This window comes from Bacillus rossius, chromosome 2 (assembly GCF_032445375.1).
Source record: "Bacillus rossius redtenbacheri isolate Brsri chromosome 2, Brsri_v3, whole genome shotgun sequence".
NCBI classification, from domain to species: domain Eukaryota; kingdom Metazoa; phylum Arthropoda; class Insecta; order Phasmatodea; family Bacillidae; genus Bacillus; species Bacillus rossius.
In genome coordinates, this window is record NC_086331.1 from 78,144,605 (window position 1) to 78,165,115 (window position 20,511).

At 35.5% G+C, this 20,511-nt stretch overlaps 1 protein-coding gene across 2 annotated transcripts in view; it reads right to left on the bottom strand.

Annotated features, from left to right (window-relative positions):
- The window catches only part of LOC134529388 (kinesin-like protein costa), a 215,075-nt gene that overhangs the window by 138,390 nt on the left and 56,174 nt on the right, over window positions 1-20,511 (bottom strand). For both annotated transcript variants that reach the window (XM_063363403.1, XM_063363404.1), the window contains one exon: window positions 431-651. In XM_063363403.1, the coding sequence (XP_063219473.1) occupies window positions 431-651 (221 nt within the window). The remainder of the gene's footprint in view (window positions 1-430; window positions 652-20,511) is intronic.

Sequence of the window (20,511 nt, forward strand, 5' to 3'; positions counted from 1 at the left end):
CTTCAAATCTAGGGTTATACTCTAGCAAACAATCTCAAATACCACAAACCAAAAACCAAAATGGATTACTAACCAATAAAATTGATAACAAAAGGTATTAACTAAACAAACAAAATTTAAATTGTTCTATGCCTTTAACAGTCACAACTTTGGTTGTAAATGGCAACCAAATTTAGAAGCAAAGCTACTGCAGTCAATTATGGGCATAGATCTTGGAGTAGGAGGGGGGAGGGGCGGGAGGGCCCAGCCTCCCTGGAATCAAAAAGCCTCTCTCTGAAGGAGCCTACTTGCGCTTGCAAACTAACTGTGAAATGGGAATGATAAACATTATTCTGCATCTCCCTCCCCCCCGGGAATCCATCAGATTTTTCCCCCATGCAGTCAATACCAATGAACAGAATGAGAAATAATGTAAAAAATGTTATCTTACTTTAAGAAGTCTTGTTAAAACTGTGTTCATGTAATAAACAGCAGTGTGTTCGGAGCTTGGGTCTGAAAGGGCTACTATCATGTTCTCCAGAGCAAGTAGTCCATTATCATAATGTAACCTTGACATGCCATGTGTTCCCACAGTATTATTCAGGAGCACACTATTACAGCCGGCTAGGTCGGTGAACTGAGCTTGAGAATGAGCCTGTTGTAGGACACCATCTGAAAAAAACATCAATAATGGATATGTAGAAATGTCACTGGCTAGACCAACCATTCTGTAAAACTTGATACTTTACTAGTAATATTGAATTTTTTTTTCAAGCTTCAGAAATACAAATGAATTTGTGAATTCTAGATATTTCATTTAAAGCTGTATGACCCAAAAATATTTTTACTTCATTTTAATGTACAAATATTTTATAGTTTTTGTGCGTAAAGAATTGTCAATAAAACTGATAGTTTGTGAGTTACACGAGCTCAAAGTTACATTTTGTAGCACTTCTTGCAGTATGGATCTCAAAATATATTTGATAAAATTTGCTCAATTTTGGTATGGTTCAAGTTGTGGATGTGAACTATTGACTGATACCATTAAAAATTCTCAAACGTTTATTACTGGTATTTGTGCATTGTGATAAAAACAGCAAATTTAACTTTTAAATCAAAGCTGTAAAGATTATTTTAAAATAAAAACTGATACAATCATGCAATATCTACAATCATGTATATTTAATTAGAAATACTAAAAATTCATACTTTGGTAATAGTACTGCAGATCCAAACTACGAGGTGAATGCATGTTTTCTTTGTGCCTGATATTCCAAAATATATTGGATGCAACCCGCTGCTTACATGGCGCTGTGAAGTCTGGCTGAGCAGTAATTGCCCCACCCAAGCAAGTAGGTAAATAGCCTGGCTCCTAGTCACGGGGTTGCAAGACATCAGCTGCCATCCCGGGCTGGCTTCCCGTATCTGCTTGTCGCATCGCGTGGTGCACATATGTCGATACGTGGGTTGCTAGTTTAGCACATACAAGTGCTGGTTATCAAGAGCGTACACAGAATTTTATTTCGAAGGGAGGGTTATAAGTACATGTGAAAGAAGTCATGCCTTTTCACAAGTACTGATATTTCTTGGTGCGACAACTACCCGAAAATTGAGGAATGTTAAACAGTACTTGCTAACTACAAGAAACAAGCTGTCAAAAGCAACGAAGAAATAGCAAGTTGTTTAGCGATTGTTATGAAAAAATTACTGTTCTTAAAAGAAATGCATCCAGATTCATCAATTAGGTTGGCAGAATATGCACTGTTCGATTCCACTGAAAGCATTCAGAGAGCTTTTTTTTTAAGTTCTTTCTATGATTAAATAAATTAATTTTTGTGACTTTTTATGTCATTAAGTAGTAAAATTTCCAGGGAAAAATTGAGAGGATTTAGCATATAGTTTAATTGCACTTCAGTAGATATCTCAACACTATTGTTGGTACCTAAAAATTTAATATATTATTTTCATTTAAGTTTAAAGTTACTCAGAGGTATTAATTAAAAACATTTTCTTGATACTAGATACAAATTTTCATTAATGGGTACTGACAACTTCTATTAGTTTAATTGTTCAAAAGTCACACAATTATAGTTTTCTTTAAGTGTTAACATTTTCCTAAATTTAATGTGATACAGGAACATGATAATGATTACAAAGCTCACATCACATACCACAAATAATTTCAACCAGTATGTATTCAGTACACTTTAATTAAATTAAAAGAATTAACTGCACTTAGGTTATTATAGCTAATGAAGTGATAAGCTTAGCCAGCAATATATTTTGCCAGTTTATGCTAGAATATTAATAACTATACATACATGATTATAAATGATTAAGACACAAAAACTAGAAGTGATTGAAAGTGATATCCATCTGATAGTTGCATTAGTACCTTAGTGCATTAGTACTGAAGCGGCCCACCGCTCTGTGACATCACAGCGCACAGTCTTCCCCCCCCCCCCCCCCAACCCTCTCCTACTTCCATCCTTCGAGTTGGCTAGTCTGCACTCCATTCCTTTGATTTCCCCGCCGACGCCGGGCAACTCTAGCGCCATCTGTTTTAGTTGATAAATAGGCATGTTGGTCACTCTCCCACTCTTGTTCGTGCCCAGTCAGTATATTTTGCGCTTCGGTGCTCACTATCGTCGTGATTTTCGGTCTGGTCAGGGGCACCTGGTTGCCCTTCATAATATTGGTCAGTATCATCTTTGTATGCTGGTTCTCCAGCTTTTCAATGCCCAAAAGGGCCGTAGTTAGTTTTTACGTAAGCTCAATAACCTTGTTTTGCTAGGTTGCTTAGCCTAGTATTTCATTTAGCTTGCCCTTAAGGCTTTGTGTGAGACAACATACTTTTGTAGGAGCACATTTTCGTGGCATTTATGCTTCTTCATACTTTTTCAGTGGTTTGCATTGCCACGTGGTGGCCTAGTGCCCATTCTTGATTTTGTGGAATTAACTTTGCTCTGTGTAACCACGCCGCTCCTGTTTGTTTCTACTTGCCTTGGTGGATGTTCCCTGGGTTTTGACCAAGCCCTCCCCCTGACCGGCACTGTAGCTCTTCCGGCTTATACGTTTCAATTGTTGATTTCACGACTGTAAAGTCCGTAAATGTTATATTTATCTGCAGGAAGAAGTGCAAGTTTTCTTATAGTTTATGCGCTTGCATTGCTCTGGGACACGAAATGCTTTGATGTTTGATGGGTCAATATCTATTACCGTGTTCATTTATACTATCATTAATGTGCATACCTAAATTATCTGTGTTTATTTGTGATGTGCACCTCTCATGGTAAAACACGTGTTTCTAGGGCTAGGTGCACTTATTATTATTGCTACATTCAGCAACGTATTGTTAGCTAACTTGCATGCACATAACATTCAGTTTGTTTGTATCTATTTATCATTAGAGGCATTGTATTATCCCTTGCATTCACATTTGTAATTTTGCCCCTATGTTTATAGACATTAATATAGCTATTGACAATTTGTTAGAATTGACTGTGATACGTTTTTAAAGATATTTATTGTTACAGCCTTTTTGGCATGTTGTTGATTAATGTTAATAAATATACATTGATTTGTGTAATTGCCTACTATTTCAGGTGTTTTCTCCCGCTACCTCTTGTTCATAGTATGTAGTCACGATCAGCTCTGCTTAGATCTCCCTTCCAGCAGGAAGTAGGTTCACTTCGCTTGTGCAGCCTTAACGTTTTCTAGTTTTTTTTTTTAGTGATTTCTAGGCATACGATGTAACTTGGTGAGACCTTGTGCCCTACCAAGTTGCAGTAGAACTTGGTGAAAAAATGAAGATATATGTGTATGTAGCTATATTTATATCTAAATTTGTATATCATGCATGTATTGTAAATGTACGAAATAAGGACTTTTATATCCGTCCTGATGCTGTTGGTTGTACTAGAGGGAATATATCTGACATTAGATACCGGAACAGAAATGAACAGATGATTCACATGGAAAAAGTTGTTAAATGAATGGTGCAATGAAAAAAATCACGGGCCGACAGGATTGATGTGAACCAAGCGGTGATACACGAATAAGCACTTTAATTTTTGAAAAATTAAAATGTAAATATCCGGACAGTAATATAAGTTTCACTGCCAGTAAAGGATGGTTTGGAAAGTTCGCGGAAAGGCACATGATGTGAGTTGAAGGTCTCGCCTTGGCAGGCAGATCAACCAGCCGACTGACGATAACTATCTCCCCGTACGCGGTGTCGTATTTGTAATACAAAGTATTCAATGATAGGCTCATAAAGATAAATGGTGTGACATATTTAACACTGAGTGTTATTCTACGCATTTATATAACAAAATGAATATTTCCTTATACGTTTTGGAACACATTAAGTAAATTAGCCTTGCTATTTATGGAGACCAATGCTTCAGAATACACGATTTTGGATAACACAAACATTTTTAAGAATGCATAAGTTGTGCTAAGTGGGGGATTGGTGTAATTGGTTAGGTTTTCTGTTTCAATATAAATAATAACAGCTAATTGTATGTTTCAGGAGTAGTTGTATGATAGAAAGATTTTTTTTTGCTCTTATTTCTCATTAGTTCATGTTTTTAAGTATGTCTGTTAATTTACTTAATTTAAATTTATAAAGCAGATTAGTCATTACTACCTATTTGGCTGATTGGTTACTTTTTCAAGCGTACTCATATATTTTCCATTACTTGTTTTGTTATTATCTTATGTCTGAAAGTATGATGATCCAACGTTATGGTTAATTACATCAGTGTTAAGAGTGAGAAAGAGAGAGGCAAGTGTGCCCTGGAGTGCAAGACAGAAATGGTGGTTCCCCTTTTGGCGTGGGACCTCGAGGACAAATGTATCATTAAAATTTGAACGAGACAGAGAAGGAAAAGTACCTAGTTATATGTATGCAGTTTTTTTACATGTCTTGTAACTTGTGGTTTGTCTGGATGATTTTGGAAAATGTGGCTTAAGCTTGTATGTGATTGGTTGTGGGGAACATGTGACCGCCTTCCTCCTTCATGGATGGAGATGGTCAGGTTGGTCATTAGTCATGTTGTGGTTGTGGTACCGAATGGTCACGGTTGGGCAATGGCTCAAAATTAAAAAAATAATAAAATAATTATGTAGTTGCAAAGCAAATTTCACAGCTGCGGTTCTGGCAGCACCCATTTATAAACATTTCTGGACTTTTATCTACAATTCATTGACTGCCACCGTAGGTGTTAAGCAAACAGGAAGGCAAACGTGAGTCATTTCGTCATCGTCCATGTAAGAAAGTCTTTGGCTTGTACCATGAGTTCATGTGAAATAATGAGATTTAATAGCAGTAATAAATAACCTTTTCATCTGACATTTCAATACAATTTTAAAGTAAATTGGTTATTTGAAGCAATGAACCTTTTTTTTGTACGATCTGGAACAGTGTTGGGGTGGAAGATGGTGGACTCTTAGCAAAATTGAATTTTCGGTAAATGATGATAAAAAAACAGTAAAAATCAGTCACTGTTCTTGAGAGACTTTATTTTCATCATGAATCATCTAGAGCACTTTATTAAATTTGAACTGTATTTTCGAACCCAAAAAATTCAAGTGTTTTTATGTATGTGCAATTCAGACCAATTGTTTGGCTAGAATAGGAGGTCTGGGTTGTAACAAGGCCCACTGACGAATTGATGCCAAGCTTCATTTTATGCACCACCATATTTTATTTTGAATATACTTAAAATTTTGGTTACTTTAAAGAAAGAGTTCGAAATTTGTCAAACTCAACAAAAATATTCAACATTTAACCTGCACTCTAATATTTGTTTAATTAAAATATAACATTACCAGCAATGTAAAATTTTTTAATAGTAATGTAAATCATTACTTTGAAAATCAAAAATTATTTTTGAGTTCGGCTACAGTCTACCTTACATATAGTTACAAGAGCCAAAGATGATTTTTATTTTGATACCACAGAATAGTTTGTAACTGGCTAGATTTCATAGTTACTACCAAACATTTTTTTGTTGATCTGGAGTTTCAAAAAAAAAAAATCTGTGGCTTACTTCTGAAGCAACAAAAAAAATATTTTACTGAATCTATTTCACTGACACTATTAATGTATGTGTTTTATTGGTCTTAAAATTATTGTTTGTACAAATTTTTTTTCAACTGTGGAGTGCATGAATAAAATCTCCAGTCCTATCAAAATCATTTTGTAGGGATGATATGCTGTCAAATGGAATTACATTATGAACTTTGAATGATTCTTGAATGGGAAAAATTGTTTAGAACATTATTATAGACATATACCAATGCTGGATACACTGTATATCATAGAGAAACTATATAAATGGAAATGAAAAAGATGAATACACAATTACACAGGAAAATAAAAACATGCCAAAATCAGCCGATGTCATATGTATTGTGCGTGCTCCACATTGCTGGCAGCATTTTTGTAAAGCAACAAACATAATCATAAAAACAACAAAAAAAAATTTTATGCTCAAATATTTTGACTTGTGAAATTAACACTAGCTACAATGAAAACAAAACTATTAATCATGAGTTTCTCCAAACAAAAAAAAAAGTATTATTTTATTATTTAGTAAGTTTCCATAACCACTCCAATAATATTTAAAACAAATATAAATAGCTAGCTTCCACGTTGCCAATAAGATGCACACACATTAGTAAAAAGATTTTCATGCAAATATTAAATTATGGGAAACTTTTGCAATACAAAATTAATTTTAAATCTCAGGGTAATTTTGCCAGCTCACTCAGTCGTTAGAGTCAGAAATTCCAAAACTCGGGACTACTGATCTTGATAGTTGTGTAGAAGGAATTATTAAGATTTGCAACTTGAAACCCACAAAAATCTTGATTAACCTTTAGTTCAGTAATAATTTTCAAATTGCACTATGTATTTGGCGGAAAAATATGTCTTTAATAGACAGAAAAGAGTATAGCGTCCCTTCAAACTTAGGATGTAGCCATACCTGAATAGAAGCCTTAGCCTTTGTGACGTCTGGCAAATATCGTGAATACTTTGTAAAATATATTTCACGAATGAAAACTATTACATTCAGACATACGCCTACTCAGTCTCCGTCGTTGCACACATTTCTACGAGACGTACAAGGCCATAAAACGACAAAAATCACATTATTTTGCCGCCTACAAATGCGTTTGGTGACGCCATCATCGATAGGCCTTAACTCACTCTTTGTTCCTTTCTCTGAATCGGCCAAACGCATTCCAGAAAAATAGCGTCACTTCCATATTAGCCAATCAAATCATAACTTTCATAATGCTAATTGTTGTATCTGGGCGTCCTAGCCGAGGCGACTGTTTATTTTCATAATTGCCACGGCAACGCACAAAATAAACGCCGGCCAAAAGTACCAACATATACATGAACAAATACCGCACACGCAGTTGAGGTGGTGAAAAACGTAAACAAATAAAAAAAAACAATACTCTGTACTGTTGAATAAGTACAGTATGAAATCATAAACAGCAAACAGAATACTGTGAGGAATTAGTCACAAAAATATCAAGTCACAGACGAACACAGCTAGTTAGCTGACAATGAGACAGTATTAAAAAAATACAATACAACCTTACACAACACAGCAACAAAACAGACGGACCCAAAGATGATAAAAAAAACACAATATCTAACAACACAACAATAAAACAGTTATGTACAAGCGAACCCAGAGAAGAAACTAAAAACCACCCTACATGGTGGCCAATATCTGCTATACCTTCTGTCAAACCCATGGGTATAAACGTGGGCATAAAAAATTTTAGTAACAAGAAAGAAGACAGATTTCGTTAAGCCATACACACGATACCTACAATGCTAACAGAAAACCAACCCAGGTGCCGATCAAAGAAAGCATAAGCAAAACTGGGTAGGATAAACATGTTGTCCATTCAAACAAATACTGAAAATATATGAAAAATTCCAACTGTTTGTTTTAAAAATTATGTAAATAAATATAGTTTAAAAAACTAAAGAAACATGCTTTTAAAGATTATCAAACTAAAAAGTAAAAAATAATTTTAAAATTTAATTTATGACAATAGTATATAAGCAATACTAGTATAAATGAGAAAAAAGCTTGAGGCGCTTTGTGCCATATTTTTTGTATATTAAGCGCCCCATGCTTTTTTCTCATTTATACTAGTATTGCTTATATACTATTGTCATAAATTAAATTTTAAAATTATTTTTTACTTTTTAGTTTGATAATCTTTAAAAGCATGTTTCTTTAGTTTTTTAAACTATATTTATTTTTAACTTTTTAGTTTGATATTCTTTAAAAGCATGTTTTTTTAGTTTTTTAAACTATATTTATGTATAATTATCATAGGGAAATGAGTTACCGACACTACCTATTACCATCTGAGATAACTATTTGGAGTTGCAACGTCACAAAGAAATGGTAAAGTCTCTCCGAATCATTTACAGTTAGATGTATGGATATAATCTTAGAATTTACCGGAGAAAAAAAAAACATTCTTTTCGGCGTGGCCGGGAGTAGAACTCACGATCACTGAATCCGAAAGCTGACGTCACAGAAGTCGCGCGCCTTAGACCGCTCGACTAACGAACGAAATGAAATTGGTGGGACATTTTACAGGGATGTGCCACTCACTCTTAGTCGAAAGAGTTACAGACGGACAGACAAACATACAGGTGAAGCTAATATAAAGCATGTAAAAAGGTGAATAATTGTTTCATATATTACCTTCTATACTTCACTTTAACAAAATACACAAGTTTTGTTTAGTATTTACAAAAAAATACAAAGCAATATTGAAATTAACGACACTGAATTTTCCTTAGTAAGTTAATTTCAAACTCTAGTGAAATGAAATAAGGGAAATTAGGTTCACTTTAATGTAGTTTATTTATGATATATTACTAACATATTTAAACACACAGTTCATCACATTATTTGACATCGTCCGGGGCTTCACCCCACAGAGCCCGATATGCCACCACCCCTCAAACCTCTCCCATCCACCACTATGGACCTTCCACTTGCGACGTGTGTGTGATGTGTTTGAATAGCACGCCACAGATATCACAAACTACTGCAAAGGGGAAGCAGTAGAGCCAATGCCTCGTTCCCTTAATAAATAATAAATACTATGTAAACATTATCTTTTATTCCCTAAGTGTACATGTATTTCCAAACCCCGAAAACATTCTATACGTTTATTATATTAAAGTTACAACTCTGCACAACAGACTCAAACATGCGGAAGGCCATTTATGTACTTAATAATTTGGAGCTATAATCTTAATAAGTAATTTACTAGTTGTACTTGAGACTAATTTTAAGATTAATATTCTTTTTAACATAACTATGTTAATGTCACAAATTTTAATAATTTAACGGGTTTTTCAATATGGAATCAGATGTGCTGTTCAGCTGCCTTGGCGGCCATCAGTCTTCCCAGTCGCTTATCATCACCACCCGAGGTAAGACGTGTCTAGCACTACAAGAACTTCATCCGATATTTTAACTAAGTATTCATTCTGTCACTTAAATTTCTTAAAATATTTCGCCTTTCTCAAAGCTTTCCTCGGGGGCTCAACTGTTTAATTAAATATTTAGTAATCCGCTAGACCGAGTTCGGAAAACAAACGCAAACTTAATCTCCAACCACGAGGTGGCTCTGAACTTCACATTAACTATTCGTGCTGTTAAGCAATTTGCAGTTGTACTTTTTGATTGTAATTGTGTACAAGAGGCATGTGGTGCTGTGGCGTGTATAAAATCTTAGTACTGTACTTCTTGTGTTTTTATCTGTGTCTACCCACCTGTTTACCAGTTACTGCAGACCGCCATGTGGGATGCCATAAGAGCCCACTGTAGCAAAAACTATAGCATGCCCAACGCTGAGAGCGGGCAAGGTTCAGAGGTTAATGGTAATTGCACTAAAGGGGATATGAGTCAAGATTCAACATGGGCGATGTTACGCTCAGACGATAGTGTCTTCGATGGGTCCATATCCCCTAGACTGAGTGGCACACATTATTTCACTTAACATTCGAAGCCGAGTCCCCGACCACATCACATCAATTGTGCTAATTTCATTGAAAAAGTTCAAAATGCTATCACTTCAAATACTTGATAAATGTTAATTGATTATTAACCTATTACAATACTTTCAGAAATTGTAACTAACAAATTTTGTTACCAAGTGAGATAAATAAACATACATAGTTTAAGATAGTAGTTGTTCCCATGATAAATTAAAATGTAAAGTGAAGAAAAACCATCTCACATATTCATTTAGGCTAAGAGCTGTGGCATTTCTATGATGTGTTAGTTTATTCATTAATAATTAATGGGCACTCATTTCATAATAAATTTAGATGATTTGATTAGAGAATAAATTTTTGTTTAAATTACTTTTGAACTATTTTATTTTAAGTAAAAATAAAATATATTGTCCTTCCTAGTATTAACTAATCAAACCAATGAACTGAGCTATATATTTTATATTATTACAGCAATAACATCAGAAAAATAAAATTATTATTTAGCCATATTTTCTTAAACTACACATGGGTCCACCATCTTGACAACTTCGACTCGTGGTTACAGCAGAAAAACCGAACACTTTCTAATGCCGTTTTGGCTAAACTTGTAGATATGAAAACTTTTATACCCTGAGCCAGACCCCTTGAAATGGAGCTGAAATGTTACCTACAAGGGAGCAGTTGCGCTAACAGAAAATAGGTATGAAAAATGCAAAGGAAATGGGTAATGTGTAGGGCTGGCTCAAACAGATATTCTGGACACCACGATGATGGCTCAGACAAACATAGTAGGCAGAATATATAAGTAGGGTGTATTTTGTAGTGGTGATTAAAAGAGAAATTTAAAATGGTTTATTTTTATAACTAGTCTAGTTAGGCCTATCTGAACACTCCTGAAAGCCATGCTTCCTTATCTTCTTTATCTTGGTTTGCATCCTTCCGCCCAACATCAAATTACCGTTGTCAAGGGCCTAAAACTCGTGGCCTTGCATCTATCACAGGAAATGTGAAAATATTACAAACTTTCAAAGGTTGATGACACATGAATTCTTACTCAAGTTTACATAAAGAAGTCATAAACATTATAGGGGTCACCAATTTAAATATTACTCTTAAAAGACATTTATTACACGGAAATACCTTCGCACATTCGTTGCCAATTTGACCGAGTGTTTACCAGACATGCTTAAAGTTACATTGTACACAGTTAGGGGCAGAAATTTTTTTCAAGTGTTTCGTTAAAAATTTTCATATAAAGTATGTGCCGGAAATTAGGCATTTCAACACCTTTTTTTTAATTTTTACTATAATTTTAATTTAATTTTGGAAATTTTATTTTTTTAAATTTATCTGGTTGCTAAAGGGGGGATTTACTCTTTGATAGGCCGGTGTACGCATCATGTTTAAACTTTGTGCCTGTGGACTGAAGCACCTTCTCAGGGGCCTATCTGATATTTTGCTAGTCTAATGTGGACGTGGGCAGACCGGTTGAAATTTCTCTCGCCTGCAGTCACGTCCCGGGTTTGTAATATTAATTCCCTGTATGACCAAAATTGCATAGAGCAGCTTGTGGGCAGCAAGCTGCTACTTCTTAGAGGCCTGCTGAGAAAAGCGAGTCTCGTCACGAACGGGTCTCCAGTGGACCCCCGTTCCCAGCTTAGTGGCGTATTCTGACCACCCTCCCCTCTCACCCCCCACCTTAGTTCTGAGAAATCAAGCCAGGAGCAGTGACCTGACGTGAACCTAGCCAAAACGATGGCCTGCTTCAAGGACATTCTCCCTGGTCCTACAGAGACCTCCACGACATCTAGCGGCAGAAAAAGCAACTTCGGGTCTGGTCGCCAGCGTGCAGAGCACACGCTCGTGACACCTGGTGGCAAGTCAGCTCACCGCCTCAGTTAGTTCCCCTTTACGCCGCTAGAAAGCAGCGCCGCGGCGCCATAAGGCACTATGCTTTCTTATCGCGGCCTGTAGAAGTCGATTGTTTGTTGCCTTCTGTACCTGCCGGTAGAGAGCGCGCATGTCGTGTTGTTGTCACGACCACCTCGGACTCCTTCGCATGTTTTCGGCCCTGAGCCGAACCTTCCCCCTCTTTTTCCCTAGAGCCGACCGCCCGATTTAATTAGAAGCTTTGTCCGCCATCGCCGGCACTCAGTACTCTGACCTCAGCTACTGACCACGTCTTCTCGGCGTCCTCTGCGCTAAGAGGCTTTTCGCGGGAACGGCGAATTCGTGTGCATAAGAGATGTAGTCAGTTGCTTTAAGGGATGTGATCCCATTTGTACAGTAGCCAGTCAGTAGTAGTAATTAGTAAAAGTCATGTTCAGTTAGATTTTTAAATTTTTTTTTTTGTTTTACTAAAAATTTTGGTTTCTTTCGTGTCATCCGCGGTATCTCGGTGCGCGCCATCCTGATGTCGGCGCGAGACACCTCGGGAGCCCTGATTCCACACCCTGTTTGGTGAGTAATCCAGCCTTTTTTCTCCTCCCCAAATTCCCCTTTGTTGGCCTTTCGCGCCGACTGTGTATGACTGTCTGGAAGCAGGTCTAATTCGTTTTGAATTTAACTTATGTTTCAGACAGGGTCGAAGTGCTGGGGAGACAAATTGCTCCCAGCTGGTTGTCCTGGACCTCGAGCTCCGAGTCCGGTTAGAAGAGATCTTTCCCGACCCGACGTCTTACCGTGGAGACACGGGTGATAATGTAAAATGAACATCCCCCCCCTTTCTATCTACGAACTACATTAAAAGAATGAGTAGCCTACCAGCGAGCAGTGATTTAAGAACTTAATCCTCAAGGAAAGTAATAATGTATGTAATCATTGGGCGAATCAAATTTTCATGTAATACTTCAAATTTTTGTTTGTGTAATCATTTGTTTGTTAAAGTGTAATATGTATTGTTTTAAATAATTTCGGGGCGCCCCCTTAACTTTGTTACTTACCAAGATCTTTATTATCATGTCGAAATAATGCGAAAACAAAACCTCTTCATAATAAACCAGGAAAACCTATAGACCAAATTATTTATGTAGTGTATTTATTTATCACATACCTTCTTCTATTTAACGATCCACGAACTCCCAAGTTGCTAGTGTGCAGGGAGTGTGAAATTTGTCTTGTTCACCGCCTCGTGCCCCCTCTGGTAATTAACTTTAATTTTCTTAATATTTTTCCCAGAACTTTCCAAGACCTTTTTATTAAATTAAAATAATTTAATTTTGAGGCACGTGGGGCGTTACAAGTGTGACTTCACTGTATGCAGTCACATACACCTTTTCCCGTAGCTATTTTCTTTAACTCAGTTCAAACAGAATATAACCAATGTATGTGCAAATAAGATATATAATATATATAAATTAAAATATTCAGCATTTCAGCTGTATATTTATGTTTAAAATCAGAATGACTAAAATTATAATGTTATTTGAATAATTCTGCTGCATGTATCTGCTTACTAAGATCACCTCCACAGATCATGTTAGCTCAATACAATAATTATAAAAAAAAATTAATAAAAAAAACTGAATAATTATGTGACTAAAGATATAAATTATTAAACAACATCCAATAATTCTCCTTAAAAGTTCTATTTGAAATGTAGGTCAATAAAATGTCTCACCAAAAACTCATTTATTAAATTAATGAATCATTGCCTTCATCTTTTATTTCTGAAACATTTGCTCTTAATTTAAATTAGTTTGAATGTTGCACATTAGCAAATAACTATAATTTAATTAGGTGCTACAAAATTTTTTTATTGCTTACATGCTAACAACTGTGCGAAGAGATATTGTGCTTCACCCCTAAAGCCATCACCTGGCTTGTCTAACAGCGAAGATAAAACGCAGACAGCTGTGATGTCTTCAAACAATGACAATGTGGGGATGAATGACCTTTTTTCCTAGAATGTCTCTATCTGCTAGCGTTAATGTTTGGCAAGGGTCTCTGGAGATTATCTTACCCAGAAATGCCTAGGCCTAATAGAAAGAGGACAGAGACGGCGACACCAGCGACCCCTGCTACCTGGACAATACCACTAGCACAGACATGTAGATTTCTCGAACAGTGGAACTTGCCTCATGCCGTTAAGCGTCAAGATTATGTGATTATGGCCGACAATGAACACACAGTCTTTAATATGCTGAATGATCTAAGCTTTAAAACAAGGATATAATTTTTTATTTATAATATTGTTAACTGTATTATTGATATATATTTTTATATGTGGTATTTTTGTATATAGTTACAAAAAAAACCTTTCTGTAATTAAATTTTTAAAAATTAAAAATATTTTAGCATGATATGTTCATAGAAATTAACACTGTAGTATGCAATATTTTTCTTGGGGCTCAAAATTTGTGTTATTTGTTTTAAAACATAAAAATAAGTGTAGAATTGGTTTTATCACAAATGCAAATCTTTCGCACAGTAGGGTCAGTATATCTGAAAACCTGGCAAACTTGAAACCATCATCGAATACAGGCAAGGTGTTAACCTTTTAATTTAAACACACAGATTTTTAAATGCTTGAAATTTTATACACATGTATCATCCCGAAATTATGAGCATAATATAAATAGGATCTTGCAGCATAGAGTCACAACTTATAGAGGTTTTTTGTTTGGCTAAGATTACCCCAGTGATATAGTCAGTCATTACGTTTGTGAATGAAATTAACTCCTTTACACTTGAAAATAATCTACACCAGACACATTAATTATGAATTCACTTAGTGCAGGACCCTGGTCAACCAAAAACGGTTAAAAATTACTTTACATTTATAAATATATTGTGTGCTAAGAAGGGATTGGTCCATTATTATATTTATTTCAATAATTTTATTCTTTTCTTCATATTATTATATTATTATTATATTATTATATTTATTTTCAGTTTAAATATTTTTTGAAATTTATGCTCCTATAATTAAAGTATGCTTACAGAAAATATTGATACATGTGCATGATTTTAGTACTTTATAAGGATGCGCAAAACTTCGGAAAATCAAAATTGAATCAAAGACTTATTTTCTTCGAGATTAACTTAAAAAAATTCAAAAATAAGAAGAATCCAAAGATTTTTTCAGGAACATAACTAACACCTTAATCATTGACTAACCCATTTTACCAGGAAGTGGTAGTAAGAAAAAATAAAATAAAATTGTCAGCACACTATTATGCTTGATGCATTTCTGTAAAACAGCACACAATGCAGGTGTAAAAGTAAGCAGTTTTGATGCCTCCTCAATGCATATTATTGGAAAATAAAAAGTTAGATTTATGTTTAGTATCATCTTTGGTCAATATAATTCATGCAAACTCATTTGCAATCAAAGCTCACAAAATTATTAGTTCCGTTAAAACATTTGATCAAAAAGTAAAGAATTAGAACTCAGCGACCCTGACATGGTATGACATATTCATTTGGTATATAACACACAGAAACCGACCGGATAAGTGTCATTGCTCACGCCCCTAGAATAGTAACTGTCGCCAGAAATGTTCATATTGATAGCTCTGGCTTCACCCGTAACTATCAAAAAAAAAGGTAGTCTCGCTGTCATAAGGAGACAAACAATTCTGGCACATTTTACACAAGCCCGCATGCATATGTTTGTGAAAAATAAAAAGGAAGTGCTAAGATTTTATTATATTTTGATTATTCTACACTGTTGTTAAAATGGTCAAACCCAGATTCTTCCCAAGCGGAAAACATGGTGGATGTTGCAATGGCCAGAGGAATTTCTTGGCGTATTACAGTCAATGCTGCAATAGCATCTCATTACCTTTTATCATCCCGCATGATATCAAAGTCGACAAAACATTAATCTCAAACCATTTAATTTCTGTTAAATCCAAACAAATAACACCCATTAATGTTAGATACTATACATGCACAATATAATTGCTTCAGTGCCTCTTTTTTATAATTTAATCACCTCCCACATAATTTAAACATTTCTGTGACCCAACAATATGTCTATATGGAACTGAATTGCTGCAACTGCTTCTTTTGGTTCTTGTAAACAGACAACTGTTCCTCCCAACCAGAGACACAGCTAGTATTTTTCCTTCTCCCTCAACAAATTGCACCTTTTGAAGAATTTTGAACACCTTACTTAAGTGCTGTTAAAATTAAGCTGAAACCATATGAAAAATGCATAGAAAAGTATGATTCTACCTACTACATGTAACTGTAAAAATATTGTTTGTTCATTTAAGTTGTACACACACACAAAGCAAGAGAGGGCAATCTAGAGCATCTTCCGAAAATGTTTTTGCTCCGGACTAAGAACAGATCATCCTCGAACCAAATTAATTTTCCTTTCAGACTGCCGATCTATCGCTAGTTCACGGACCAATTCGTGTTAATCTGGACCAAGGACAGAACTAATATTGGACTAAGACAGAAATAAAGTATGGTGGATGAATAAAAAAAAAATAACTATACTTTAAATCTTAATGTTTTTCAAAGTATATTTGTGAAAGAAATTACACCTGAAGCATGCTATAACAAAATGTTAAATAGTATTTTAAATTTAATTTACCTAAAATATAAAAAAAAATATATTTTTTTAATTAAAAAGTATTTAATAAACAACACTTATACCATATAGTTCGGAGTCCACAGTTTGAACCTGTTAGGGCAAAAATTAATTATATAACTAAAGTCTGCAAACAATTTAGAAGAATTTTATCAAAATCTTAGAATGTATAAAAAAAATTACATCATGGACTTAGTAGTAATCATTTCCATTCCTACATCAGAAGTCCAAGAGTCCTAGGTGTATAAATTCCACCAACACAAATGTTATTTTTTAACAAATAATTTCCATTCCCATTTTGACAAGCATTTTAATCATCCTCTCTATGTGGAAGGACTACACACAACACAGCTTTCTGGCTAAAAATTTTTGTTGCTCAATGTCACTGCATAAATAATGGCAAGAACTTGTGGCAATTTGCACCATAAATTGTAATACAGTAGAGTCTCGCTTATTTGACATAAAAAGGCCGGCACAACGTCGGATAAGCGAAAATGTTGGATAATACAGAAGAGTCAAGAAAAAGCTTCTTAAACATTAAGCTACATTATATCTTGGAACATAATACAATGTACATGCATAGACATTAGGATCTTACATCGTAATCATGTTCTACGAGAACAACAACGCAATAGAAAAAATGAATTGAAAAAATGAACTTACAGTTACAGAATTATAGTCTCAAGTTACAAGTGCCATATGTTACAATTACATTTCAGTCCTGTGAGGATTCAAAGAAATTTTTTATTGCAGTCTGTTTTCCTGATGGGTGCCATTTCTTAGCTGCCAAATCTCACCATCTTTGCAGCATTATTATGTCACTTCCTGTAGCTTCTTTTTGTTGCTCACTGTATTGAATTGCAGTCTCTAGAGCCTTAACTCCATTGTTATGTAAAATTCTGTGAAGCTTAACTGTCTGTGTTTATCTTCATATCCATTTTCATTGTCATCGCAGGTAACAAGATCGACAATTTCTCCATCAGTTATTTCATGCTGATCAATCAGCCTCCATCTAAATTTTGGTTTCTTGCAAAGATTCATCCTCACATCCAGGAATATGTTACACTAAAAGTAGAATGTTTCTCCGCTCCATCTGTGCTTTCCGTGTCCATACTTTAATCATTATGGAGCAGCATTTTCCATGATTTGGCAATTGTTTGAGCCCTTAATCACCCCAGGCCCCTTGCAACCCAATAAGCAACATCCTTCACATTAATGTGTTTCAATTCGTCAATCATGTCTCGCCTTTCATCATCAATTTCTTGTATTACTGCAAACAGTTGCTTCCTGCGGTAGTTCTTTTCAATTGTTTCCAATACGCCCTTATCCATAAGTTGGCATATGGCAGTAACATTGGGAGGCAAAAAAACATCACCTTAATGTCACCATCTCAAAGTTCTTCTGCATCAGGATGCTTTGGAGCATTCTCTAATAATAAAATGGCTTTTCTGGTAATTTTTTTCTTTCAAATACTTTTCTGTTCAAGGAATATATAAATTAAAAAACCAGTTTTTTAAGAACATTTTACTGCCCATCCACTCACTTTTCTGGCTGTAGTATTTATACAGGAAGAGTGTCTTTTGAAATTGTTTTAAGGCTCTAGGATTTTTGGACTTTCCAATCATTACAAGGTCCATTTTGAGGTTTCCAGTAGCATTGCTGCATGCCAAAATATTCTAACTTTCCTTACTACGCTCCTAGCCAGGGGCTGCTGCTTTAGTTCTGGCTGAAAGACTCTTATTAGGTAACATATTGTAATTAAGCCCTGTCTCATCACTGTTAAATATCTGATCACCTGTTAGGTTTCCAGTTTCAATAAATTCCTGAAATATTATCTTGAATGCTACATATCTTCAAAGTTCAATGACAGCTTTTCACTACAAACACTCAACTGACAGATGCCAAAGCATTTCTTTCATCGGCTGACACTTGCTGTGAAATCTGGGTATCCTTCATTGAATTCATAACAAAAATACAAAACCTTTTGCTGTAAAATAGGCCCAGAAATAAGCACACCTTTGACCCTAAACTGTGTAAACCAAACATGCAAAGCTTTGCTAACTTTTTCATAGTCACATTTTTTCATAGTTTTCTTTTCTTTAAATATGCCATATGTAACTCTTGATGCACACCATTTTTCTATTTCTGATCTTCTTTTTTCCAGTCTCCTACTGTTACCCATCCAACACCAAAGTCATCAGCTATCTTCCACATTGTCTCTCTATTGTCCAGTCTTTTGATTGCCTCAAGTTTTTATTTCATCGATATACTACTTTCTTACTTTTCGTCGCCAAACTTGTGTAAATTTCAACTTTCAAAACAACACGTTTGTGAAACTGAGACACATATGCATGTAACACACGATAAACCGATCCATTCACAATGATAAACTGCACTGCACTGAGTAGGTAGTGCGTTGTAAAGGAAGTGAGGACATGAAGGGAGGAGGTAGGTCATAGGGTATTGTGGAAGTAACAAATGAATGAAAGACACATGAGTCACTGGCTAAAAATAGACTGTCCCGTCACTTCGCCTGACATCAGATAATACAGAATGTTGGGTAGGTGAAGGTGAGATAAGTGAGACTCTACTGTATATTCTTTTGCCTGGTTGAAATTTTTTTTTTTCCTTAATTTAGTTTAACTAATTTTTTTAATTTAATATGGTACTCAGTTACAAATTTAGGCCGAGCATATGAGGCCTTCAGTTTTTGATACCTACTTTGTATGCCTTTCACCAGTTAATGTCCAATGTCAAGCATATGGGCCAAATGTCTCCGAACCATGAGACATTCTTTGTCAATACTTAGAATGCAATACGTCTAAGTAAAATCCATTAACAATACACATGTCAAGCATTTTCTAACAGACAGACCTGCAGTGAGGAATTACCAAAATTGCTTTACACACACAAAAAGACATATTACAAGCATATTGGGCAAATTCTATTAATTACAGGACTAACACTACAGATAATAAAATGATAATTCACTAATGATCTTCAATTACTGAGTTATATAAAGGTTATAAAGATCATAATCAGCATGATAAATGCTATTATAATATAACCATGAGACCCTGATCTATTGAGAATTATTTGCAAGGTATAGGCCAGGTGTTCTCAAAGTGTGCGCCGCGGCGCCCTGGTGCGCCGTAGAAAGTTAAGAAGGGCGCCGTGAAGCGATTCTCTTTACCATTCTCCGAAACCTCAACTTAAATGTTCGCGGGTACAAAATAAGCAATTTAATTTCTAGCGCTCGCGTAGTGCTTCGCTTACTTGCGCACTCGCCGATACTTATCTACTACACGCCCGAGACAACTGTGGTCCCGGTAAAAATGTGAACTACCCAAGGTCAGATGGACCCCTCTCTCCGCAACACTGTACCCTCCCTTCCCCTAGTCCCCCTCAAGGGTTGGAACGCATGTCGCGGGTGGGACGGCAAGTAGAGTTGTTACCATAAGTCACGACACAGTGCACGGACACAGGCGTATCAGTGTTCAAGAATTTCACGGATCCTTTGAAAGCGGAGCAAGGTTTTTGAAACGTGCGTGACTGTAATATAACATGTATTGACAAATGGCATCGGGCAGTTCAACAAATCACAAAACTATATGTAGCCAGTGCAGGGAAGTAATTAGCAATTGTAACATGTCAGGAGTTAAAGAACTAAGTGGCTGAGTGGGAGTTTGTTACATGCACTTAGCAAAAAACTGTGTTGAAACGTTTCTTGCATATGCTACATCAATTAATCGCAAAAAAAAAAAACTTTGATTATAGGCGAATGTATACTGACATGTACGTTCAGTTTGGTGCTGAGTGAAATAATTATTATAATGCAAACGGTACAGTGTGATGCTGTGACGACTGTTTGGTACACATTCTGACATATCTTCATAGACACCTTGTTTCGCTGTTTCATACAAAT